Consider the following 26,850-nt stretch of genomic DNA (forward strand, 5'->3'; position numbering starts at 1 on the left):
AAAATTATTTAGATCTTTAATTTCTAACAACTCAATATTCTGAGATTCATATTTGATTTGCTGAGTAAAGAATTCTAGGCTGGGAATCATTTTCTTTCCTAATTTTGAACTTCCCTGTGTTAACTACAGAGCAGTCTGTTCTGATTTGGGATTCTTTCTGTGACTTGCATTTCTCTCTGGAAACATGTATATAGTATTGTTTCTTTGTTCTAATGCTCTAAAATTTTACAACATACACTGTTGCGGTCCACTTTTCATCTTTCATTTGGTGGGCACATTCAATTTGCAAATTGATGTCTTTCCAATCTGGAAAATTTTCTTGAATCCTTTATTTTCCTTCCTTCCATTCTCTCTGTCCATGCTCTTTAGAAATTATAAAACTTTTGAAGTGGTCCTCTAATTTTCTTGATAGTTTCTTAGTTTCCATCTTTCTGTCTCTTTATTTTGGGGAGATTTCCCCAATCTATCCTTCAACTCTTAAATTTGTGTTCTTTCATTCGGAAAGCTTCTTTTTTTGTTCTCTAAACTTAGTACTCACCTTTGTTGTTTGCAAAAACTTCTCTCAACTCTGAGGGTATGGTTAATAGTTTTCTTGTTTCTTCACTTTTCTTACTTGTGCATAGTCTCTATTTTTCTATTTCCTATGGACAGCTCACTCATGAACTAGTTGCAAAAAACATCAGAAATAGAAAACTTTCTTCTTATAGCTAATAGCTGGCTAATTATTTCTTCTCTGAGAGTCTTTTTTATGTTAAGGTTTTATTTGAGAGTGAGCTAGACAGAACACAAATGGGGACAGAAGGAGAGGGAGAAGCAGACTCCCTGCTGAGCAGGAAGCCTGACACTGGACTCAATCCTGGGACTCCAGGATCATGACCTGAGCTGAAGGCAGATCAACCGACTGAGCCATCCAGATGTCCCTCTGGGAGTCTTTAAAAATATAACATGGGGTTCCTGGGTAGCTTAGTCGGTTGAGCATCCAACTCAAGGTAGTGAGATCAAGCCGTAAGTCAGGCCCCTTACTAGGCAGGGAGTCTGCTTGGGATTCTCTCCCTCTCCTTCTATCCCCCCCCCCCTGCTTCTGCTCTCTCTCTAAAATAAATAAATATTAAAAAATAAAGTTAATAAAAATAAAAATAAGGGTGCTTGGGTAGCTCAGTTCATTAAGTGTCTGCCTTTGGGTCAGTTCATGATCTGAGAGTCCCAGGATTAAGACCTGGATCGTGCCCTGTGCTCAGTGGGGAAGCCTGTTTCTGCCCCTTCCCCTGCTCCTTCTCTCTCAAATAAATATGAAAAAAATAAAAATAATTTAAAAACAAGCACCATTTGTAATGCTTAGGGGAACCTAAAGGACAGGTAGGCCAACTTCACAGCTCAGGAAGTTGCTTCCATCTCTTAGTGTCCTTGATGATGACGACTCAGCTGGGTCTGAGGAGTGACTCAGCGATGGACTCAGGGATGAAAGGATTTCTTGTGGACCCTCGCCAATAGTCTGGAAAACAAGGGGAGGAGTACAGCACTTATTTACGTGTCTAAGAGCTGCATGAATCATAAAAAGGAGAAACATATTTAGGAATAATTTGCTCTTAACTGTTTGAGTATATTGAATAAGGCTGACCTCATTTTGAATATCTGATCTCATTAGTATAAGAGACCCAAGACCCAGGGGAAAGGACATTCTGGGTCAGAGACTTCAGTAAGGGTAGCAAGTACAGAGAGTTTATGTTCAGACTGGATCTCTTCTGTATTCCTCCCGGCATACAAAATATAGTGTATCCCAGCGTGTGTAAAACTCTGATCTTGTTCAATGGGCTAACAGAAGACAGACTTCATAAATTAGGTGCATGTTGACCTACAGGAGGCTCTAAAGAAATTCTACTGTGAGAGGACAAAGGAAGATTTTTTTCAGAAGTAATCTCTACACCCAATGTGGGGCTCAAACTCACAACTCTGAGATCTGGAGTCTCATGATCTGCCAACTGAGCCAGTCATACACCCTAAAGAAAGATTTTTGAAAGTGGAGCAAATGCTTCCATGTCAGAATAGAAAGGTCTAGGTTAGTTGGCAAACTCTGGGGAAAAGATACAATTTTCTCAAGCATCCTAACAGAGAACAGTGGTACTATTTGGGTATTAGGTTAATTAGAGTGGATAACAGCAAGGACTTCAGAATTTTAAATGGATACTCATTTTTCAAAAAGCAATGGAAATGAAAGATTTCCCATATAAACTTTACCAACTCTTAGATCCAACTCTTTCCCCTCAACTTGTCACTTCTCTCCTTTAAGGAACTTGGGTTTTCATTTGTAAAGTCAGGATATTAGTTTTGGTAGTTTCTTTTTACTTCTCTTGAAAGTCAACTGGACATAACGATTAGTAAAAGACAAGTAGTAGATGGTTTTGACTGCCATCCTGTATAGTGAGGCTGGGGTCGGTGAATGACAGAGGCAGCTGTCACTGCCACAGGAGTGATTTCATTGGCATTATTAGTACTTGAACGCTTAGGCAAGACTTCACTTTTACCAGTAAATCAACTGCTTTTTGTCGTTTACTTGCACTTAAGACATTTTGAACTTGTGGTAGAGGATAGCAGTTTCATTTTACTCTCCCCTTTCTTCTTAAATAGAATGCCAATTTGATTCAGAACAGCATTCAGCTTCAGGATTGTTATTTCTGAGCTTCTCTTGCTGGGTGGGGTATGGGGATGTACTTGAAAGTGTTCTGTGAGTTTCTGAGACTTTAAAGTCTTACAAGCGGAAGCTTTCTTCCTCCTATCTAGAATGCAGATGTAGTAGTTGAAATTCCTGCACCCATATATATTTAAGATTTTATTTATTCATGAGAGAGAGAGAGAGAGAGAGAGGCAGAAGCAGGCTCCAAGCAGGGAGCCCGATGTGGAACTTGATCTCAGGACTCCAGGATCAGGCCCTGGGCTGAAGGTGGCACTAAACCCGAGCCGTGATCCCTGGGTGGCGCAGCGGTTTGGTGCCTGCCTTTGGCCCAGGGCGCGATCCTGGTGACTCGGGATCGAATCCCATGTCGGGGTCCCAGTGCATGGAGCCTGCTTCTCCCTCTGCCTGTGTCTCTGCCTCTCTCTCTCTCTCTGCGACTATCATAAATAAATAAAAAATTAAAAATAAATAAAAATAAACCCCTGAGTCACCCTGGCTGACCTTCTGCACCCATATTTGATATTGATATATAAACCTTGTCAAGAACCCTCGTGATAATCATAAAGCTGAACTTCATGAGTTCTATATTGTTAACTCTAGACCTTACTGACACAAGGACAAAATAAACATTGGTATCATTACTTCTTGTTACACGGAGGAAAACAGAAAACATGCTAAAATGCTTATAGCAGGGGCACCTGGGTGGCTCAGTCCATTAAGCATCTGCCTTCAGCTCGGGTCATATCATCAGGGTCCTGGGTTCCAGGCCTAAGGCAGGTTCCCTGCTCAGTGGGAGTCTGCTTCTCCCTTGCCACCCCCCACCCACCCCGCCTCGTTTTCTCTCAAGTAAGTAAACCTTTAAAGAAACGTTTTAACAACATTCTCTTAAATACACAGTAGTACCACCTTACCTGTGGGGGAGTATGTTCCAAGACCCACCCAATGGATGCCTGAAACTGCAGACAGTACTGAATCTATATATACTGCTTCTTCCTTTACCTACATACCCTATGATAGAGTTCATTTTCTAAGTTAGGCACAATAAGTGGCTAACGATAATAAAATGGAACAATTATAAACTTATGCTGTAATAAAATAAATGTGGTCTCTCAAATAATCTTATTGTACTGTACTCACCCTTCTTGTGAGATGTCAAAATGCTTATGTGATGAGATGAAGGGAAATGACACAGGCATTGTAATGTAGCACTAGACTACTACTGACCTTCTGACAATTGGTCAGAAGGATCACCTGCTTCCTGACTCACCTGCTTCCGGACTGCAGTTGACGGCCAGTAACTGAAACCATAAAGTGAAACCCAGATAAAAGGAAACTACTGTATAATCACTTACTTTGCAAGCTAGTGTTTTTTCCTAGGGCCAATAGTATTAATTTTTAAAGGTTACGAGCATCGAGGTAGGGCAGGGGGGCTTTTGTCAATTTGGGTAATAGATGCTGTGAAATATAAAATACGCTGTAATACATGTGAAAAATGATGACATTTCTAAAATAGAATTTGAAAATACCAGATATAAATTTTAAGTAAAATACTATCACTGAAATTAAAACTCAGTAACTATAAATGCAAAAAGCATGAACCTAAATTGGGACTCCCAGTTGGAAAAACAGTGTAAGACATTCTCAGGAACTGCTGAGGAGACCTGAACATGGACTAGGTATTATGGAATTACTGTTAATTTTCCGAATTTACTCAGAACATCTCACAGTCGGAAAGCATAAAAGATGGTAAGGGAAACTTTAACAATAGTATTTCTCAAAAGTATTACTTAGAGGGGACAGCTGATCCAGTTGGTAGAGCATGTGACTCTTCATGTCAGGGTTTTTCTTTTATTTAAAGCTTTTGTGTTTCATTCTTTTTTTTTTTTTAAAGATTTATTTATTCATGAGAAACACAGAAAGGCAGAGACTCACAGGCAGAAGCAGCAGCAGGCTTCCCACAGGGAGCCAGATGTGGGACTTGATCCTAGATCCTGGGATCATGTCCTGAGTCAAAGGCAGATGCTCAACCACTGAGCACCCTTGCATCCCATGTCGGAGTTTTGAATTCAAGCCTCATGATGGGTACAGAGATTACTTAAAAATAAAATCTTAAGAAGAAAAAAAGTACTACTTATAAATAGTAATTAGATATACTTGTTTTTAACCACTTAAATATTTAAGTATTTGTTTTAATACATTAAAGTGCACATGGGGGGCAGGGGGAGAGGGAGGGGAATAAATTTTAAGGAGACTGCATGCTCAGTGTGGAGTCCAACCTGGGATTTCATCTCACAACCCTGAGATTAGGACCTGAGCTGAAAGCAAGAGTCCAACATACAACCAACTAACCCATGCAGATGCCCCTATTTTTATTTTTTAAAGTAAGCCTTACATCCAACGTGGGGCTTGAACTCACAACCTTCAGATCAAGAGTCATGTGCTCTACCAACTGAGCCAGCCAAGCGCACCATGACTGTTTTATGAACCTCTTTTTCATGGAGGTTTAACATTCATGTTTTGATAGAATGAATTATGCTGTTACCTTTTTTGTAGGAATCCCAACACATACACTGCCAAATCAGACCAATTAGGTCCACTATGTATTCTAATGTTCTTTTTTCTTAAACTCCTTCCCTAGCTCTGTTGGCTTCAAACGTGATATCTGTATCCTAGGTAAGAAAGCCTACCAAAGTAACTAGACTCCAAGTGAGGTAAGGAAAAGCCTGTGAAGCTGAGCTCACACTCCACTTACTTACTAATTTTCAAAACTAAGAGCACATCAACTCCAAGATGTACCAAGAATGACAAAACACTGTTAATTCTGACAATGTACTTGACCTTCTTGCAATGCATGAATTGGTTATAGCAGCCTCTTTCTTGCAATTTCAATCTATTCACACATTTCTCATGAATAAAAACACACTGCTCGGAATCTGGTAGGCAATTCCCTGCATTACAGCTTCTGGGAAGCTCCCCTCCTTAGGGCCCAAGAAAAACTTGGTTGCCACTTTGCAAGAAAATATGGAATTGTTGTCCTTCCAACAAGAACATCAAATTTGTCCTGCTGCTTCTGTGCACCTTTTTTCGTACCCAGAATTGTTTTATTTTGATGTTGGACCATCCTTTTGAAGATACTTAGCAATTAAACTAATGCTCACAAACAGCTATGATTAAGTTCACATGTGGACAGGCAAAGACATGCTACTGGCGTTGCTGGGACACCAGAAACTGTAAGATGCCGCGGACTGTTAAGTTATATTCCAATTTCATAAGAGCTAAAATGTGTAGAAAAAAATGCACCTTAGTGAGGTATGGTGTCAGACATATTGTCAAATTTGTCTAAATCCTAACCAACCATCCAGGAGACTCAGCTTGTGTGATCCCATTTTTCAAGTTCAAATGACTTACCCAAGACTCTCCAACTAATGAGTGTCTAAACCAGGATTCAGACCCAATTAACTATGCAAGGTAATTCCAGTACCCCCAACTCCCCCACAACCTGTAACAATTCAGACTAACTTGTTTCCAAGAATTAAAAAGCACTATGTCAAACAGCTGAAATGGACAGTTAATCAGAGTGCTGTCAATTACCTCGAGGGTGACCCAATTATGATCAACGTGCAATTAAGCAAGAAATGCCTGAGCTAGACTTAATTTGCTATCACTATGGTCTTCTCTGGTTTGGTCAAATCTCTTTGCTGAAGTTAAACCACTTCATGCAGGGATTGAACTATGGGATAGAACACACCTCTGAGGAGAGCTTTGTGCCGGAGTTTAATGTTTCTAGTTCAAAGGATCTATGTATTTTCCTTGAATGTGTTTAGCTTTTATAAACACTGAAGAGATGATTCTTTTACGCTATAGCTCTAATCACTTGTGTTCAAGTAATTCAATGTATTCAAGGTATACATTTAACATTTTGTGGAGTTCAAAATAATATATTTAAAGTACATGACAGTAACAAAAATCAGAAGGGGAAACAGAGGTAAAGTATTCTAATCCATTATCTTCATTTCATGATCTAGGATGGCTTCTCTAGTTCTTACCATCATATCCATGTCCCCTTTTACTCTGAAGGTTTTTATCAGAAGTTTTTAATCACTTCTGGTTTCATTTCAGTCAACTTGGTTGCATGTGAAGTTGGGAAATGTCAGTCAGGAGGCTTAAGTACCCAGTTATAATACAGTGGTTCAATTATTAAAACAAATGAGTAATATATATACTGAGGGAGAATTATCAGTTAACATGACATTGTCCTGAGGCCTGTACACAATTTTAGAAGAAAAAAGATGCAAATTTACTCTCGGCAGTAGCTGAATCCCCGTTGCCAATCATCTCTAATTCAAAGCCGACTATCCTGGTTTCAAAGCCAAAGCTTGTTTTCTTGCAACATCTAGAACATACCAAGAAAGCAGGGGGTAGACAGTGGATGTGCTAGAAGATAAGAAAATGGCGTATGATCATTCGCAGCCACGGTGACAGCTACTCAAATAACAATATGCATTTCATAGCTGTATCAAAACCAATCAATCTGAACCTTAAGTCTTGGGAAATCCCAGAAAACCTCTTAAAAGCTGCTTTTAGGGCAAAAACAGTACTTAAAACCAAATAAAAAATTTTAACAGCTAAAGTTTGAAACAAAGTTTCCCAATGTTGTTCTTCGAATACATTTAAACTTTTACCATTTACCTCCTAGAAAGAAGTTTCACACAGGATTATATCCTACTTAAGTAATAGTTTTGCCAAAGCCTATAAAGTTGGAGTACAGCAATTATACAAAATCGCTGACTCTGCATGAGCACGAGGCTCTTCAAATGCTTAGGTTTTAGTCTAGGTTTATAGAAGGTTAGATTCAATCCTCTGGAAACAGGTTCATCCAAGCTAGTTTCTTTTTTCTATTTCCTTAGTTCTACTCCCTTTCATGTTTTATAAGACATCTACACATTTCTCCCCTTCTTCCTACCTTTCCAAGGGGTTAAGGTCCCTTTCTAAGGGCTATATCTGACAAGAATACAATTAATCAAGAATATTTACCACAGCTTCTTACACCTGTGTGTTCTTGTGCTTTTTATCTGTTACACATAACTCCTCACCAGGAAATAAGATGCTTTAAAGGCAGATAAAGCAAATCACACTGTCACAGAAGGGATTTGGATCTTGAGAACAAAAGGGAGAGACTGGAGCCTGGAGCAAGTTTGATTTAACCTAACTGGGCCATAACTCTCAATAACCCAGAGATCATGTTTATACATCAACAGGTGTCCACTTTACTTAAAAATGTTACCTAACACGTAACACACATATAACCACTTTAATGTAGGAATAATTTCGAGCCAATAAAGGAAAATAAATGTAAACCAAGTTTATTTTGCTTTTTAAGTAGTGTTCTTAAAGCACTACAGCTTGGTAAACAATGTAAATTAGTATAAGTCATCTCAAAAGCCAGAGTTTTGTTTTGTTTTTTAATGAGTTGTTAAAAAGATGCAGCCTATTCTAACAGGATAAATATTTTTAACCATTTCACTTCGAGTTAATGAAGGCTCACAAATGAGCAACACTCCTCATTGAGGAAAACAAAAAGCTGTTGTCGACAAGCGACAGCACACACACACAAAAACAAAAAGAACTGTGTAAAAATAACTAACTGTGTTCCCATATTTTTTGAAGTCGCTTTACAATGGGATGATATGCACATGATCTTGCTGCAAACTTGCCATACAGACTCGTAATACATGTAGTCTAGACAAACGATTCAGTCCAAGAGGTGCTAACTTCAGACAATGCAGCACTAGAATTCTCTTAACAACGCAATTTGTTTTACTCATTATCTTTTCTTCTAGACTGAAATACAGGCTAGAAAGAAAATGCTCCCTAATTAAAAATTGATATTGTTTTTACAGGAAAATTGTGTAATTTTGCATTAGAATTTACAAGTATATGCTCAAATTAAATTTGCCTCCTCCCCCCATCCCAGCCACAAAATGGGCATGAAGTAAAATTTTTAAAAAATGCCTTAATTTTTAACTTCATGCAAACTAAATAAAGATGACCAAAACAAAAGCTTAAAACAATGGAAGGATATTTCACAGAAAATTTCTTATACAAAAAACACATAAGAAAAAGGGCCACTAGGTGACATTTTAATTTACAAATTGGCATCATTTTGGTCGACAAATATCCAGATGCTGTTTTCTTCTGCTAACAAGAGTTGCAGAGAGGGGGGAAAAACCCAACCAAAAAAAGGAAGAAAAAAAAAAAGAAAGAAAAAGAAAAAACCAGCATGACTTCTTAGTTTAATCACACATTTCTTCTGGAATTTCATGTGGATTAAGGATGCCAGGGACAGACATTTGAAGTTTATGTTTCTCTTCCTGAGCCTGTCGAAGGGCTGTTTCTCTTTCTTCCAAAAACAGATCAGATGTATCTTCACCTGCAAACTCCTGTGACAACAAGATAGTTAAGTGTTAATATAACCAACTTCAATTTTGGAAAATGTCCTCCTGGGAGGGGTGGAGGAGGAAGATAGATAGAGAAGCACCTCCCTGTTTTGTCTACACAATGATAAAACCTATCCTTCAATTGGTTGGGTTAATATTATAGTGTATGTATTTTTAAAGATTATATATGTATTACAAACAAAATGCAGGGGGGTAGGACGAGAGGGAAGAACAAGCAGGCTCCCTGCAGAGTGCAGAGCAGGGTAGGGGGGTTTAATCCCAGGATACCATGCCCCAGAGATCATGATCTGAGCTGGATGTTCAAGGTGTCCCTAAATTATAGCATACTAATATAATTCTGTGTAGCTGAATTAAAACCAAAGGTGTTAACTGAGGAAAAAAAGTTTATTAAATAGGCATAGTGCAATGTCATATATAAAATATACTTCCATAAGACAAGAGATTTAAAAAGTTGTTTCTCCTACAACTAATGATAAAGTTTAGCTACATTGTGACTATATAGCTGTTTTTTAAATATTTTATTTATTTATTTATTCGAGAGAGAGAGAGAGAGAGGCAGAGACACAGGCAGAGGGAGAAGCAGGCTCCCTGTAGGGAGCCGGACGTAAGACTTGATCCCGTGTCTCCAGGATCAGGGCCTGGGCCGAAGGCGGCGCTACACCGCTGAGCCATCCCAGGCTGCCCTATATAGGAATTTCAAGTAATTTTCACTCTCTTTGGCATTCTCTACTTATGACATAGCTAATATGTTTACAATTTTTAAAAAATCTATTTATCTTGGGAAAAAAATCTGAGTATCATGTACGATCAATCCTTATTTAACCTTCACCAGTAAGGTAATCCATCAACTTATAGATGTTACATTACTTTTAAATTTGTTTAAAAGAAGGTAATACAAGATAATTTCTTCTTCCCATAAATTTAAATGAAGCATTGTGTAACAGCAGCAGAAAGAAGTGGATTATCTGCTAATTTGTCTTAATTCCCTAAAATGGATTACTAACAAAATGGGTATGAAATCCCCAAAGGGGCAATCAGTGTTTCTTTCCCCATAATGCACAATTTAAAAATCATCTATAGGATGACATGACCATATTCCAAGACATTTTGATCATCCAAAATGAGTTATATTAATAACAAGTTTCCAAAAACATTTGTAACGCATCATGTTCTCAGCGATGACTTAGTTTTTCACTGTGTATCAGTCTAGGACTAGTAAGCTTGAATACCACTCAAAAATCCCATTCATTTTGCTTTAACAAAAAGTGGTAAATTATACAATCCAACAACTAAAACATACCAAGTACAAAGCACGTACCTTTATTTGTACTAGGAAATCCCTAAGATGTTCCTTGAAAGCAGGAATATCCTGATTTAAGCTGAAAAGCCCTGTCACAAAGAGCTTTACTTGAGCACTGCAAAATAAAACACAACGATTAAATATCACTGTTTTTTAACGGAAAAATATAGGTGTATTAAAAAGTGTATTTACTCTTGTAGATGAGGGAATGCAGATTTAAGGAGATTTGCCACATATTCCTGAATGAACATTTGGTTGTTAACTGGATTTCCAGGATTTAATGGTGTACTTATTTTTCCTTCTTCAACCAAATTAAACATATATGCCAGTATTGACGCATGCATTGTCAAACCTGTTGATAAGAAGAACATCATTAACTCCACAGTTAATAACAACTTGAACACTTAAGATTTTCATGGCTATAAATTCTTACCAGCAGTATGTGAGGTGTCTGTCACAACAGAAAATATATGCTGAAGAATATCACAAAAATAAGTTTGATAGAAACTCTGAGCTGCAGCTTCTTCTTGTGCAACATTTTGTAAGAGTGTAAAAAGTATCTGTAAGCCTAAAAACGTACAAAAACACCAACGAAGTTATTACAGCCGGTTAACATTCACACAGAATTTCCACTATTCAACTATTCTGATTCAAAAGCCATTCTTAACCCTCTTTCCACTAGTGACTAACAATTATTTGCCTAAATTACCTTGAATAATGGGAGTTCATCTAGCATCAATGTCTGCTTATAGATTACACTAATAACCATTACCAACTTTCCACTATATCTGAAAGTTTAGTAGATTCTCTCCAAATCAACTCTAAAAACAGCATTACGAAAATACAAGTATAAAAAAAAAAAAAAAGAAAAAAGAAAATACAAGTATATTACATAAACCAGTTTCTATTTAAAAATAAAAATTTATCTTGAAGATGTGGTTTTCTCCTTTTTTTGACCCTTACAGCACAGAGGAAAAGCAGATGGGGAAAAGGAAACATTGGTATGGATGTGGAGAAGTAATGTCGCTCTACTTTAAATTTTACACTCATCTCCCTGTAAATCAACCATATACCTGTGGACTCAACCATAGAAGAGAGGATTCAACTGCTTTTAGTATTTACTTAGACCTACATATGCCACAGATGTACTCACACAAAACCCACATAACAGTGCTACCTAATTCCTTTAGATCTAAGTTTAAGAGCCTGTGGATTTTAAGATGAATGAATAGAAAGGGTATTTAAATAAAAGGACGTGTATTTACCTGTATCTGCAACATTCCTCATAGTATGTTTGAAAGCCCAAATAATGGAATCCAAAACAAGTTTAAATTGTGCAGGTGGTATTGCCAGGAATGCTGGGAAACAATGAGAATTGACAGCCTGAAGTAGTAAGAAAAAGTTTGTTCTGTGTTCAGGATATTCTTCAAAGTCCTATAAACAAAAGATGAGAACAAAATAAAGTTTCAATGCCTTAATTATGTTTAATAAAAAAGAAAAAGTAAATCCTAATTTAGTATAAAGCTTTGGAATTGTTAATTTTTTTTTTATGATAGTCACAGAGAGAGAGAGAGAGAGAGAGAGAGAGAGAGAGAAAGGCAGAGACACAGGCAGAGGGAGAAGTAGGCTCCATGCACCGGGAGCCCGACGTGGGATTCGATCCTGGGGCTCCAGGATCGCACCCTGGGCCAAAGGCAGGCGCCAAACCACTGCGCCACCCAGGGATCCCCAAAGCTTTGGAGCTGTTAATCGACCCCATCCAATGTATGTAAGATATAGGTTTCCTGATCAGCAAACCTGAAATCAACACAATTTGCCTCTCATGGAAAATGTAAGTACCACTGATTACACAAATGAATTACTAAAAATAAGGACTACGAGGTCCCATTATAAGGAGTCAAAACGCATAAAGAACATATTTTCAAGTTACTCTTAAGAAAATTACTACCATGTTATGATACGGACTTCAAGATCACAAATATATATCCGAGAATTTTTAGCTACTGTGTAAATTTGTAGACTTAGATCTACATTTTCCTGTCTTACTTAATACATTCCCCCATTTCTAGTATGTGTGCATGTGTGTATATATATATATATATATACATATACATTACTGTACATACAGTTTTTGTGTAAATTTACTATTTTGCAGTTAAGATTGTTTTAAGATTTGAGAGAGAGTACATGTGAATTGGGGGGAGGACCAAAGGGAGAGAATCTTCAACAGACTCCTTGCTGAGTGTGGAGACTAGACTTGGTGTGTTATCTCCCCATTCTGAATTCAAGATCAAGATCAAGACCAAGCGGAGACCAAGAGCAGAAGCTCAATCAACTGAACCATCTAAATGGCCAAAGATCTTTTTAATAGTAAATACATTTGGTTTTAAGATTGTATTTATTCATGACAGAGAGAGAAAGGGGGGCAGAGGGAGAAGCAGTCTCCACACAGGGAGCCTGACGTGGGACTCGATCCCAGGTGTCCAGATCACACCCCAGGCCGAAGGTGGCGCTAAACCACTGGGCCACCAGGGCTGCCCAAGAGTAAATATTTTTAAAAGTACTTCTCTGGTCTAAATGTTCAAATATTTAAACTAGTTAATCCCATAGCTATCATTTATGCTTTCAAGACTTACAAGGATACATAATGCAGAATTTCCCATACTGAAATGTAAACCACATACCTTATTTATCATATTCAATGTGCATTCAAAAACAGCATCAAATATTTGAGGTATTTCAGCTGTTATATGTCCTCCTAACTTGTTGACAATAATAGCCATAGTACTAAGCACTTCTGGTTCTCTAGCAGCTGGTACATTTCTCTGATAATCAATGAGAACTGCATCCAATAAAGGAGGAACAAAATTTTCAGCTACCTGTTTAAAAAAAAAAAAAAACTTTACCTAAGTTTTATCCTATGCACTTGCTTACCATTACCATCATAAACAGCTAGGTCAATGTTATATTGAAATTTAGGTTGAATATCTGCTTAAAACTGGAAAATCCCACGTTTTAATTAAAAAAAAATTTTTTTAAAGATTGTTTATTTGACAGAATGAGAGCAACAGGCCGCCCACTGAGCAGGGAGCCCAATGTGGGGACTCAATCACAAACCTTGGGATCCTGACCTGAGCCAAACACAGTTGCTGGACCAACTGAGCCACCTAGGTACCCCTAGAAAATCCCATTTTTTAATTTGGTTTTGGACATTAATTCTTTTTACCAAAAGAAACCAAGGAATTATAATAGGCTGGGAAGAGCCACAGATATATTGATATTTCAAATCTAATTGCGAAGATTAAACTAAGGCCCAAAATGAAGTTACTGGCTACAAGTTACTATGGCAGGGCCAGGATTTTAGGGATATGGTATATGGGATAACTTACCTAAAAGCAAAGAAAAGCCCTCCTAATCAATACTACATTAATTTTGTCAATGAAGATCTATAAAAACCAAGCAGCGCATATCTAATACAAAGTAGACATCCATTCAATGATTTTTATTAAGCTTAGTGAATGCTAACTGGTAAATACTTTAATAAACAAAACCCAAAGCCACCACTTACTCTTGTACAAGGAATTAGAACTGTACCAGGAAGACCATGAGTTTCCATGAGTCTCAGTAAACAGGGTCATATTAAGGTGTAGCTTATGCGTCTTTCTTTAATAGGTTCTTTATTACCACATGGACAATAAATATAAACAGTGTTTCTTGTAACTGAAGGTCACTAGTGTTAGTAGTGTCCTACTTACTATATATAATACAAGTCTAGTAGAATTTAAGGATAAGCACAATTATTTTTCCAATAACCCACTTGATGTCTTAGACCAGAACTGTTCTCATTTTACTTTTAACACTTCAATAATTCTTTCCTAACAAGATGGATCTTAAGTGTGTTTTCGAGTATTTTTTTTTAAAAAAAGATTTTATTTTTTTATTCATGAGAGACGCAGAGACACAGGCAGAGGGAGAAGCAGGCTCCATATGCAGGGAGCCTGGTGTGGGACTCGATCCCGGGTCTCCAGGATCAGGCCCTGGGCTGAAGGCAGGCGCCAAACGGCTGAGCCACTCAGGCATCCCTGTTTTTGAGTATTTTTTAATTCACCGCCCCATTCAATACAAATCTTGGTTACAAAATGATACCCTCTCATTATTATCACTGATACTCCTAAAATTTGCCCAAGCTACTCTAAATTGTGAATTTCACATTCCTTTAATTCATCTTATCTTTGTCCAGTTTTCCTTTTTTAAAAAATTTTTTTAAAGACTTTATTTATTCATAGAGACAGAGAGAGAGGCAGAGAGAGAAACAGGCACCATGCAAAGAGCCTGATAAGGAACTTGATCCAGGGTCTCCAGGATCACGCCCTGGGCCTCCAGGATCACGCCCTGGGCTGCAGGTGGCGCTAAACCACTGCGCCACTGGGGCTGCCCTCCAGTTTTATTTCTTAAAAAGGATTTTATTGATTTATTCATGAGACACACAGAGAGGCAGAGACATACAGGGAGAGAGAAACAGGCTCCACGCAGGGAGCCTGATGTGGGACTTGATCTCAGGATTCCAGGATCATGCCCTGGGCCGAAGGCAGGCACTCAACTGCTGAGCCACCCAGGCGTCCCCTCTTGTCCAATTTTAAATACATTTCTGATGTCATAATACACTACTTAAAAATCTTTCAACATTTATTATCTTGAGAATTCCACAACTGTCTTCTGAACAAGTTCCCTGAAAAATATCTTATTTGTTGGAACAAACGCAACAGCACACTTGTCAACCAAAGATTAACATGATAGATTCTTTGTAATGTACAAGGATCAAGACAATCAGTGGTAGAATAAATTAAAAATACAGGCTTTAAAAAATAATAACCCAAATTTTCCCATGTTAAGGCATATAAGGAGAATAGCTGAGTTTCTGAAACCATTTTCTATTCTGGAAATGATTAAAAACTTAAAAAAAATTAAGAGTAAAAGAGATTTGTAAGCATTCCACTGGGAAAGCCCTTACTCTCACTTCAGAGCCAAATTAATGACAGCTTTGTAAACTGCTCTGAAGAATCATGAAGAAACAAAAAAATTTCTCCCAAATGTCTATGTATCCACAGGGGGCGAAAAATGACCCAAGCTACCTTATTAAGTATCACCTTGTTAGTGTCCTCCAAAAACAGCAATTTCTTAGGAACACGGTACATAATATTTTCAAGTATTCAAGGACTCAAAAAATAGGTCACTGTAAAATAAGCCCAAATATTTCCCTCGAAATTACCTTTAAATGAGCTATGTGCATAGACCAGAGAATACAGCATCAACTTAAAAAGCAAAACATTTCACTTACCATCTGTGGATCATTGGACCGGCTCACCCAACCGGATATTAACTTTAAAGTTTCCCTTTTTACCGTTCGCATACTTCTAATCAATGGTTGCTTTGTAACCATCTCGCCTAAAAAATACAATCCAGTGAAATCTAACTTGACAACTACAACTCTACATTGGCAGTTACATGTACTTCAGATATAATAGCTCCCATTTACCACCCAAAGGCATAAAGACAAGGGCACACAGATGAATGTACTGGGAAAATAAACGAAGACTAATTTTACAAGGAAAAGGTGTATGCAACTCGTTAAAAATAATTGTCATTTGGAACACTGGGAGAGTTAACTTAAATCTTTGAGAAATGAACATTATTTACACTAAGACTGAATGGAAAAAAATCTTTTTTAAAGATTTCGTTTATTCATGAGAGAGAGAGAGAGAGAGAGAGAGAGAGGCAGAGACACAGGGAGAGGGAGAAGCAGGCTCCGTACAGGGAGCCTGACGTGGGACTCGATCCCGGGACTCCAAGATCAGGCCCTGGGCTGAAGGCGGCGTTAAACCCGAGCCACCAGGCTGCCCAAGACTGAATGTAAAATTGATTTGCTATTCACAATTCCACAAAAATTCAGAATTACTTACCATTAGCTTGGATAGCTGCTGAAATATTTTCACTGAGGCACTTGTATACATTAAGCATATCTAAATAAATTCTCCCAAGTTGAATTACAAAGGGGTGTCCGACAGCTTTGCAGGCTCTAACATTTGTTTTCAATATGCTACCAAGCTGCTTTACAGTTTCCGGATCTTTAAGTATATCCACATTCTGTGAAGGACAAGTAATAAATTTCATTTATCACATGAAAATTTAAAGCAAAAAATACTACCCACACTTACTCCAAAATCACTACCACATTTACAATGCAAAGTAGGGAAACACAGAAATCTTTATTACCTGTAGCTACAACTATGAATAGATTAACATTCCCAATATACCATCAAATCAGAAAAAAAATTACAGTATAGTTTTTGTTACTTTTGAAAATAACACGGTCTTCTTGAATTCCATTTGAACTTTGATAAAAAGGAGTAGAACTTACTTTGGTTGCCTGCTGGATTATGCTATCCCAAACCTGATTAGGGAGTAGCATGTATTTTTCTATCAAATGTTCTTGTACTGTTTGGTCTGTTTGTGCACCAATCATGTACCCCACAGCTTCATAAAATGTATGGACCTATGTAAAATGGCAGACATTTTATGTTTATGCATCATAAGGATAACCACATACAACCAACTTACGTATGTATTAGACCTTCTTTTGTGAGTCTGAGAAACAACTTACATTAGGTAAGAAAATAGCCTAATAAACTTCTAGCTAAATTTTTGCCCTACAATGAAAACTTAATGACTCCAGCAGAGATGTGGGTTGGGGGGGATAGGTGATATAGGTGATAGGGAGTAAGTAGTGCACTGGGTGATATATGGAATTGCTGAATCACTATATTGTACACGCATAACTAATATAATACTGTATGTTAACTATACTGGAATTTAAAAAAATTTAACCATAGATGTATGTTAAATGAATCCAATGGTGTTACTCTATTGCCATTTATGAATTCTGAGTAAAAGAGTAGTCATGAAGTGCCTGGGTGGCACAGTCAGTTAAGCATTCAACACTTGGGTTTTGGCTTGGGTCATGGTCTCATGGTCCTGAGATTGAGCCCTCCCACCCACCATGTACTCTTACTCTAACAGACCTTTAAATAGGAAGGAAAAAAATAGTCATTTTCTTTTCTTTGGGTGGAGACTGGGTCGAGGGGGGAGAGAATCTTAAGCAGGTTCCCCACCCCTGTGAAGCCTGATCTCATAACCCTTGAGACTATGACCTGGGCCAAAATGAAGTGTTGGACGCTCAACCAACTGAGCCACCCATGTGGCCACTGTAGTATTCATGGTCTATGAATATGCATACTACTACGATGCTCAGTGCTCTACGTACCTGCTGAGGTTGAAGATCACAAATTATAGTGTTGATATTGTTCAAAATTTCATCAATAAATGGCATTACTTCTCCAACCTGAACCTGAACAAAATGCCTGCGGCATTTCTGAGCTATTTTAATAAAAGTATCACAAGCCATGTCTTGGACTCCATCATGGGTCTCTAACAAAACAAAAATATTATCAAAAAATTTCAAGAAAACTTGGGGTTTCTTTTGTTCAATAAATATAAATAGCTGAATAATAAGGATTTACCATGCATGAATTCAAACAACTTGTTAACTACAGTCTTCAAAAACTTCCAGTGAGCTCTTAAAAATCTTGGATATTGACCTACTATGTACATGATATTTGATGCAATAATAGCTTTATTATCTTTGCCTCTTTTCTGTTCACATAATCCTAAAAGATCCTGTAAAATGAGAGCAATTTCAGTCATTTATAATAATACAATTTAGTTACCCAAGAGCTCAGTTCACATGTAGTACCCCTGCATACCTTTATAACAGTAACAAGAAAGCGTTTTTCATCCTCTTCATGCATTGCTCCACTAATGGAGCCTATTGCCCAACACAATGTATTCAAATTTTTCCATGACCACTCTGTACCATTCACTTGATTGTGAAGCTTCTCAGTCATTATTCTTTCTGTATCTACATAATCCAGATGAGTAAGATAAACTACAAAAGAAGGGAAAAGGTTCCAAAAGTTCAAATTCTAAACTATGAACAAAAAAAATCTAATAAAAAATAGCACAATAAAAGTGATTATTAACAGATTCAGAAAAGTATGCGCCATTTCTTAGTTACTTCCACCCCAGAAGAGAATTAAAAAGATCAAACCGGCAGGATTTTTTGACTCACCTAATGTTTCTCTCATATTCTTATACAAATTAATGGAATCTGTATCCTTCATGAATTCTCTGACAACTTCTCCTTGATCATTTTCTACAACCAATACTTCTTCAGGTTTAGCCATACGACTAACCATCAATAAACGGACCTGCTCAAACAAGAAAAATCTATTACATCTTTGAAATAAGCACTTCACACTTTAGACCGACATACCCCCAAAACTATTCCCACAATACAGAACAGAAACATTACGAAATGCAATTTGAGGGGCACCTGGATGGCTCACTCTGTTACATGTCTGCCTTTAGTGCAGGTCATGATCTAGGTGTCCTGGATCAAGCTCCAAATCGGGCTCTCTACTCAGCGTGGAGTCTGTTCCCTCTCTCTCAAATAATAAAATCTTAAAAAATGTAATTCTACAACAATGATTTCCATGCGTTATTTATCACGAATAAAACATATACTATTAACTTTCCTGTTGAGAGTGATTCATTACGCCGGTCGGTGATCTTTTAATTTGCATTTCTAATAAACTCACTGGAATGCAATCTGCTTCTACCAAAGCATTATGGTTCTTAAAACAATCCTTCTCAATTTTCTAGCTTCGAAAACATGGACAAGTTGTTGGATGCTCTTTTTCTACCTTTTATTTAGATTATAAAAGTCAAAATAAAATAAAACCTACTATTTCATTAAGTCTTCAAAATTACAGCAAGAAATAGGAGTAGCATTCACCACCCACTTTATTGTTACCTTGGATAACACGGGCAAATATAGCTGCCTCCTGGGAGGAACATCAAAATGTTGACTTCCGGATAGCAATGGAGAAGCAGATGTAGAGAACGGGCTCTCTCTATAAAGCTCAGCTGCCAAGTGATTCCAGTACTCAAGACAAATCTTGAAGATTTCAGTTTCCTCCACTTCTGATACCAACAACATATAATGAAGGGCCTACAAAGAACACCGGAAATATTAAAAATAATCCCTTACATTATTTTTTACCACAAATTGCCTGCCATTTGTTATGTTAATAGGATAAAAATTCATGTTTCATTATTCATCTAATGGACTAGAAATTCTCTAGGAGCAAGTTGTACTTTCTTCAGACATGTTCTACAACACTTCGAAAATTTTGTGTATTTTTTGGTCAATACACATGTTAAAAGTTCCCTAAAAATGTATGGATATTAAGGGACATTCGATACAAATACTCAAAAGGTTTAAACAATCTATATGTCTATTGATTCATGAATGGGTATACAAACTAGGATACAATACAATGTATTGTTCTGTTATTCAGCTATAAAAAAGAAATACTGGTACATGCTGTAACACGAATGAACTTTGAAAATACACTACGTGAAAAACACTAATTACAATACACCATATACTAGGAGTTCACTTACATTAAAGGTTCAGAATAGATAAATCCATAGGGAACAAATTAGTGGTTGCTAGAGGCAGGAGAAGACCAGAACGAAGGACCTATGTATTTCAATGGGTACATCACCCTTTGCGGGTGATGAAAACGTTTTAGAAGAGAGGACACTTAATAATTCTGTGTCTTTCACTAAAGTTGTACACTCTAGAACCGGTTTTATATTACATGGATTATACCTCAAGTTTCTAAACAACATCTTTAGACTTTTCATCTCAGAAATGTGTGAAGACCCCTTAGGAATTGAATTGTGATTATCAATTATTGACCTGGCATTATGCAGAAAACAGAACAAATTCAGCTTGTAATTCAAAATTAACAGATTTTATGCACTGACAATAGGTAAGAAGAGGTCACAAGTACAAACATCTTATTTATTTTAAAAGACTTTATTTTCTTCATGAGAGACACAGAGAGAGGGGCAGAGACATAGGCAGAGGCAAAAGCAGGCTCCCCAACTGAAGGCAAATGGTCAACCACTGTGCCACCCAGGCATCCCTATTTATTTTTTTTAAAAAAAGGTTTTACTTACTTCAGAGAGAGGAAAGACAGAGAGAGAGAGAGAGAAAGAGAGAAGACCCACACAAGCATGCGGGGAGGGGGGAAGAGACACATGACAGAGGAAGAAAGATACTTTTAAAAAGGATTTATTGGGCAGCCTGGGGGGCTCAGCGGTTTAGTGCCGCCTTCAGCCCAGGGCGTGATCCTGGAGACCCAGGATTGAGTCCCAGGTCAGGCTCCCTGCATGGAGCCTGCTTTTCCCTCTGCCTGGGTCTCTGCCTCTCTCTGTCTCTCATGAATAAAATAAAATATTTAAAAAAATAAAAAGGATTTATTTATGAGTGATGCATGCACAAGAGTTGGAAGTGGGGTAGAGGGAGAGAGACAAGCAGGCAGGGCTCTATCTCAGGATCCTGTGCTGAAGGCAGACTCTTAGCCAGCCATCCAAGTGCCCCAAAGGTACAGACATTTAAAAAAGAAAAGGTAGACATTTTACAACAAAGGCATTTTTATAACAAGGCATTTTTGAAAGAATTTTCATTATATAAGAATTTCAGAAGCCAAAGGCTCCACAAAGCCTACCTCCATGAGTGTTTCCCTGAGATTTAACCTTTTCTCTATAAGTTGACCATGTTCCTTAAGAAAGGTGCAGAGAAACAAACTGAGATTTTGAATAAAGTTCTGTTCATCATCTTTTCCATTTGAGTATGCAAGTCGAATATTGGTATTTAAAGGAAGCATCTACAAGTTTAAACAGGGACCATTAGTCTGCATCTTAAAAAAAAAATCAACAAAAGATATTACCTTTAAGTACTAAGATTTCACCACCTTGTTACTGATATTATAAGCCAGACTTAAGATTATTTTTCACTAGGAATCCATAGTCAGTTTACACTATAGCATTTTTGTGTTCTAGTGGTTTTTAAAAATGTTACAAACTAAGATTTCACAAAGTATCTTTTCATTTTTTCCCTGTATCAGACTTTTCCTTCCTTAGTGTTATTAAACAACAAGAACATTTAAGTAATTCATTTGGATCACTAAGGTAATGTATTATGGTTAACACTCTAAACAATTTCATGTATACCTAATCAAGACTGTTAATATACAATCTCTTCATTTTGGAGTCAAAGTCAGAAACAAGAGGTAATATTAAACCCCAGGTTTCCAAGCTTCTAAAAAGTCTATGTAAATAAATTCCTAGGATACTTCCAGAATCTCTATTTCAAGGAATTTCCAAATGTTCATTAAAATGTCTGCCTAATCTTATTTTAATAAATATACACTGTATAGCGATCAAATGAAGTAAAAAATATATAATGACAATAGTTATGATTAGTTATGACAGGACAGTACAACTCCAACCCAAATTTTTATAAGGCATTAAAATGGTTTGCTCAGATCTTAAGAGTGTTGTATTACCTGTTTTAGCTGCATCATTGTCAGTGTAAATAGCGTTACAAATTGTTCCTCGTATTGGCTTACACTTACACCAGCAATCTCAGTGAGGCACTTCAGAGAGACATTTCGAAACATTGGAACATTCAGGAACTATTTTAAAATTTTAAAAAAAGGAAGCAAAAAATAAATGGCCTGTAATACTTTACTTAACAATTAAGAAAAATAAAGGTTTTAACAATCAGGATCGTAAGAGGGGGAAAAAAATCAGATCAATCGATAGATATTTTGTTTTGCACATATATAGAGGAAATTTCATTATTTACCCAACAAACAGTAAATGCTTTAGGAAAAAACTGAGCCTCTTCTGATCTGTCTTCAGACATCTAAACACAAAGTCACTTAGTAATTTTCCCAGGACCCATTTTAGGACTTTTAACGACATCATATTTTATGTATAGTCTAAAAAAGACCCAAGATTTATAACTGCTTAGGATTTTAGGAGATGGGCGATACACATACGATTAACAAATGTATGGTAAAACTGGCTCTTTCATATTCTATTTGTTAAGAAAGTATGAAAATGGCATACCACTTATGGATGGCAATTTGGTAAGCATCAAAAAGCCTTAAATGGATTATGTTCATTGATCTGACAATTAAATGTATAAACATTTATGCAAAATAGACAGGTACATAAATGCTGTATTACTTAATGTTTCCTCTTGTACCACTGACAATAGCAAAGTTATATATATACATATGTATACACTGTCCACAGTAAACTGTCTCCAATATTGTAAATTTATATATTAGAATAATGTATTACCTTATCAAGCCCTAAACGACAAAACCTCAAATGTTAAGTTATAATAATCTTCTCAATTAAGCATACAAATTTATTCCTTCTATTTGCCAAGAAAACATCTGGAAAGATAATACAACCTATTGATAAGTGGTCGTCTCTGGATGAACAAGTATTAAGAGTTTACCGAGGTATTGCATGCTGCTGCTTAAAAAAAACAAAAAAACAAAACAGGAAAGAAACCAGACCTTCCATTTTATAGCCTTTTTTTTCCCCATTTTATAGCCTTAACCTTACCTTACTGTGACCTATATAGTAAACTAAAATCAAATCCCTTAATACCTGTTCACAAGGAATTCCTGAGTTTGACCATTACACAGATTAACTGAAACTAAAGAAAAGTTCTTCTAAGCAGTTTCTCATATTAGACACAACACTGGTTAGTTATGCTTATAAATGCAAGCTTTTCTAGAGCAAAGACCATTAGAAATTAAAAATATATGGAACTATCCAGTGATAAGAACTGAGATGTATTCACTATACCTTATAAATTAACGTGCTGATTAACTTGGTCTCAAAAATATATCCCAGTGGAATCCAATTCAGAAATCTGAGCAATGTTTCCAAAGTTGCATGTACAAGTGGAGCATTTTGGGAATTTTCCTATAACAAAAACATACTTGTAAATAATCCTCTTCATATAATTATGTGTTACTTTTAAAAAATAGTATCAAAAGCACTTACCATCACAAACTGACACAGCTGAAAAATTTGGGAGAACTCATTGCACATGCTAAAAAAAAGAAGTGATCAGTTTAGAAGACACAGAGAAATTAATTTACATACTAACAAAATTACAAAAGATTTCAGTAATTTGGTCATTAAAAACTCCAGTTACTATTTAAACAGAAGTATCAACAACTTCATCAAATGTTACAAAGTTGCTAAAACTACCTGTAATATCACTCTCTCAAAGATTATCCATAAAGAAGAGGTTCCTGTCATCCTTAGTCTAATCTGAAATAATTTCAATCAGTCTGCTTTTTTTTTTTTTAAGATGTTAAATCAAGATAGTTGAAACAAAACTCTGTCCAAACTAGAAGAGGGGGGTATGTATACGTGCTTATTTATCTCTCAAATCCTACAATGTGGTTATACACAGAAACAGAGTTAAAATTATGATTACAGACGTTAGCCTGAATATATAAAGGTGAAATACCGCTGTGCCCTAAAGACCACAACAAATTTTTATTACTTGAAGTGAAAGAAAAGAAAGCGGCACATTCTCAAGATGCATGGCTGGTAACAAATCAGTTGCCATTTGGTTCCAAGTCATTTCTTAGGCATATATTTAAGTAGTCAACCGTTTATATACAGATCCCAAAGGTTTCTGGGAATTCCTGACTGACCTAGACTTCTTTTGCATGAGAAGTATAAAGTTATTGAGCTGTGACAATGAAAGTGTGATATCCTACCTTTATCATCACACATACTTTTCAAACCTCCATATTTAGAAGATTAGGTCTACTCTAAGACTATTTAAATTTGTACTAAAAAATAATTAAAAGTAATTTAACACATTAACAATCACAATTTCTCAAAAAAATATAATCACCTCCAAATTCCTTTAAATCTCTTCAGGAATAATTTAGAAATTCTAAAACAAAAAAAATTACTTGCCTGTCTTTTAAATGCTTTGCTTTCACTTGAGTTATCTGTCCACTAGAGAAATCAAATACTTCTTCACTCAAGAGTTTAAGAATCACCATATTATTCTGACAGAGACTTTCACTGGTCCTACTTGCTCCAACAATGTCACTGATAAAAGTTGGCCAGTGTTTTGGCCATTCTTGTTTTAATATCTAAAATAAAATAGATGTTAATTTAGTTTCACTTCTCAATGGCAAAACAAACTTCAAAGAACTTGTGTAATACTATAAGCAAGAGTTAGTAACACCCACTTTTCATTTTCTCCTCCTTGACTAAGAAAGGAAATGTGTCATCCTCTATAGAATAAATTGGATAAAGTAGAACACAGATAAAGTTTTTGGCTTCAAATGCCCAGAACACTTCTCAGTTATCCCAAATGATCTAGTCTGGTTCTTTTTATTAAACAGTTTAAGAGAGTCTTGAACTCACACCCAAGATCAAGAGTTGCATACTCCACTGACTGAGCCAGCAGCCATGCACCTCAGTCTAGGCTGTCCTAATAATGTGCATGTGTATCAATATTAGTCAGACACAGATGTTCAAATTATCCTAAGTAGACTCAAAGTAAAACTTTTTTTTTTTAAACATTTTATTTTATTCATTTATTATTCATAGAGACACACACACACACAGAGGCAGAGACACAGGCAGAGGGAGAAGCAGGCTCCATGCAGGGAGCCTGATCCCGGGTCTCCAGGATCATGCCCTGGGCTGGAGGTGGTGCTAAACCCGCTGAGCCACCAGGGTTGCCCTCAAAGTAAAACTCTTAAGCAATAAAAAGGTGATTGACAGTGAGAGCCATTTTCTTTGGGTGGAATCTGAGCCTTGAAATGTAATAGTATCTACACAAATTTCTAAGAAACAGCATTACAATTGGGGATAGAATCATCACTGACGAAAATTGGATTGTATTTCAAGTCTGTACTGTGTATTTTGTATACTAGGGTTTTTCCTAACCCAATTACTCTCCACCTTTTTTTAACAAGAGCTAATTTTTTTTCCCCAATAAAGATTTTATTTATTTACTCATGAGACCCACAGAGAGGCAGAGATACGGGCAGAGGGAGGAGCAGGCTCCCTGTGGGGAACCTGATGCAGGGCTCAATCCCAGGACTCAGATCACAACCTGAACCACAGGCACACTCTCAAACCACTGAGCCACCCAGGTGCCCCCAAGAGCTAACTAATTTCTTTGTACTCCTCCCTCATCCCAAAGGTAGGCTAACAACAAATGTCCTCAGTATAAATATCAGTGTGACTTAATGAATGAAAACCCACATATTTTCATGACTTAAATAGAAAATATTTAAAAAATAATTGAGAAAAAATAGATTTATTTATTTATTTATTAGAGACACACGGCGGCGGCGGGGGGTGGGGGGTGGGGAGCAGAGACAGAGGCAGAGGGAAAAGCATGCTCTATGCAGGGAGCCCGATGTGGGACTTGATCCTGGGTCTCCAGGATCACACCCTGGGCTGAAGGTGGCACCAAACCGCTAAGCCACCGGGGCTGGGTTGCCCCTCACACACCAATTAATGTTCTCAAGAAAATGTTCTATCATAGTATGTAAATAAATAGTTTTGAAGTTGAGACTTTAGAAAGTGTGAAAAAGCATTAAGGAATGAATTCAAAGAGAGATAACATGGAAAGGAAATCTGCATAGTAACAGGCAAATGAGAAAGCTCTTTAACAAGTCTGATCCATACTGGAGCCACAGAAGTGATGAGTTTACAGTATAGTATCTGGTGTTTTCCACCATAGCAAATTTACGATTTCAAATGTGAAACAGTAGATTAACTATTATAGTTATTATAAAAACTACTAGTAGTACTACTTCAGGATGTTAGTCTAGTTACTTGATAAAAGTGCGTTTGAATATTTTTTTCCACTAATCAGCCTGAGTAAAGCATTTAATTAAGGAAAATAATGAATCGAGTCAAAGCTTACCTGAACAAGAATCATATTTAATTTCCCAATATACACCTTTTCCTTCTAAAAAAAAAAAAAAGTTTAGATTAGAAGTCTGAAACAGGTTTAATAAGAACATAAGCAAAGAAATCCCTTTGAGAAAAATAATTAGAGCTACTGTAAATGATTGTTGTGCATGTTTGTATGCCTGTTATAAGTAGATTTAAGTTCAAGATTTAATATTTAAATGATTTTACATTCTCACACTAATCTTCAAAAATGGTCTTACCTCTACACAAGTTGGGTCAGATGACGTCTTGATAATGAGGCCAACAACGTATTTTTTAATTCCTATTAAAAAAAGTATTCAACACTTTTAGAGCATGCTAATAAATCTTCAGTAACAACAACAAAAACTGGGGGAAATAAAAGTAAAGTCAGATAATAAACCCCAATCCCATCAGCAATACTGACATTTTTTTTA

At 36.7% G+C, this 26,850-nt stretch overlaps 1 protein-coding gene across 3 annotated transcripts in view; it reads right to left on the reverse strand.

The window, feature by feature from the left end:
• Positions 1-8,018: 8,018 nt before the first annotated feature.
• XPO1 (exportin 1) overlaps positions 8,019-26,850 on the reverse strand; it is a 46,791-nt gene continuing 27,959 nt past the window's right edge. For all 3 annotated transcript variants that reach the window (XM_041755195.1, XM_041755197.1, XM_041755196.1), the window contains exons 5-25: positions 26,656-26,717; positions 26,406-26,450; positions 24,428-24,609; positions 23,492-23,540; positions 23,291-23,410; positions 21,967-22,095; positions 21,127-21,285; positions 19,359-19,556; positions 18,615-18,753; positions 18,250-18,431; positions 18,007-18,163; positions 17,751-17,914; positions 16,848-16,982; positions 16,390-16,573; positions 15,768-15,874; positions 13,114-13,308; positions 11,695-11,863; positions 10,863-10,997; positions 10,622-10,781; positions 10,448-10,544; positions 8,019-9,111 (exon numbers count right to left, since the gene is read on the reverse strand). In XM_041755195.1, the coding sequence (XP_041611129.1) occupies positions 8,965-9,111; positions 10,448-10,544; positions 10,622-10,781; positions 10,863-10,997; positions 11,695-11,863; positions 13,114-13,308; positions 15,768-15,874; positions 16,390-16,573; positions 16,848-16,982; positions 17,751-17,914; positions 18,007-18,163; positions 18,250-18,431; positions 18,615-18,753; positions 19,359-19,556; positions 21,127-21,285; positions 21,967-22,095; positions 23,291-23,410; positions 23,492-23,540; positions 24,428-24,609; positions 26,406-26,450; positions 26,656-26,717 (2,915 nt within the window). In that variant the 3' untranslated portion in view covers positions 8,019-8,964. The remainder of the gene's footprint in view (positions 9,112-10,447; positions 10,545-10,621; positions 10,782-10,862; positions 10,998-11,694; positions 11,864-13,113; positions 13,309-15,767; positions 15,875-16,389; positions 16,574-16,847; positions 16,983-17,750; positions 17,915-18,006; positions 18,164-18,249; positions 18,432-18,614; positions 18,754-19,358; positions 19,557-21,126; positions 21,286-21,966; positions 22,096-23,290; positions 23,411-23,491; positions 23,541-24,427; positions 24,610-26,405; positions 26,451-26,655; positions 26,718-26,850) is intronic.

This window comes from Vulpes lagopus, chromosome 5 (genome assembly GCF_018345385.1).
Source record: "Vulpes lagopus strain Blue_001 chromosome 5, ASM1834538v1, whole genome shotgun sequence".
Taxonomy (NCBI): domain Eukaryota; kingdom Metazoa; phylum Chordata; class Mammalia; order Carnivora; family Canidae; genus Vulpes; species Vulpes lagopus.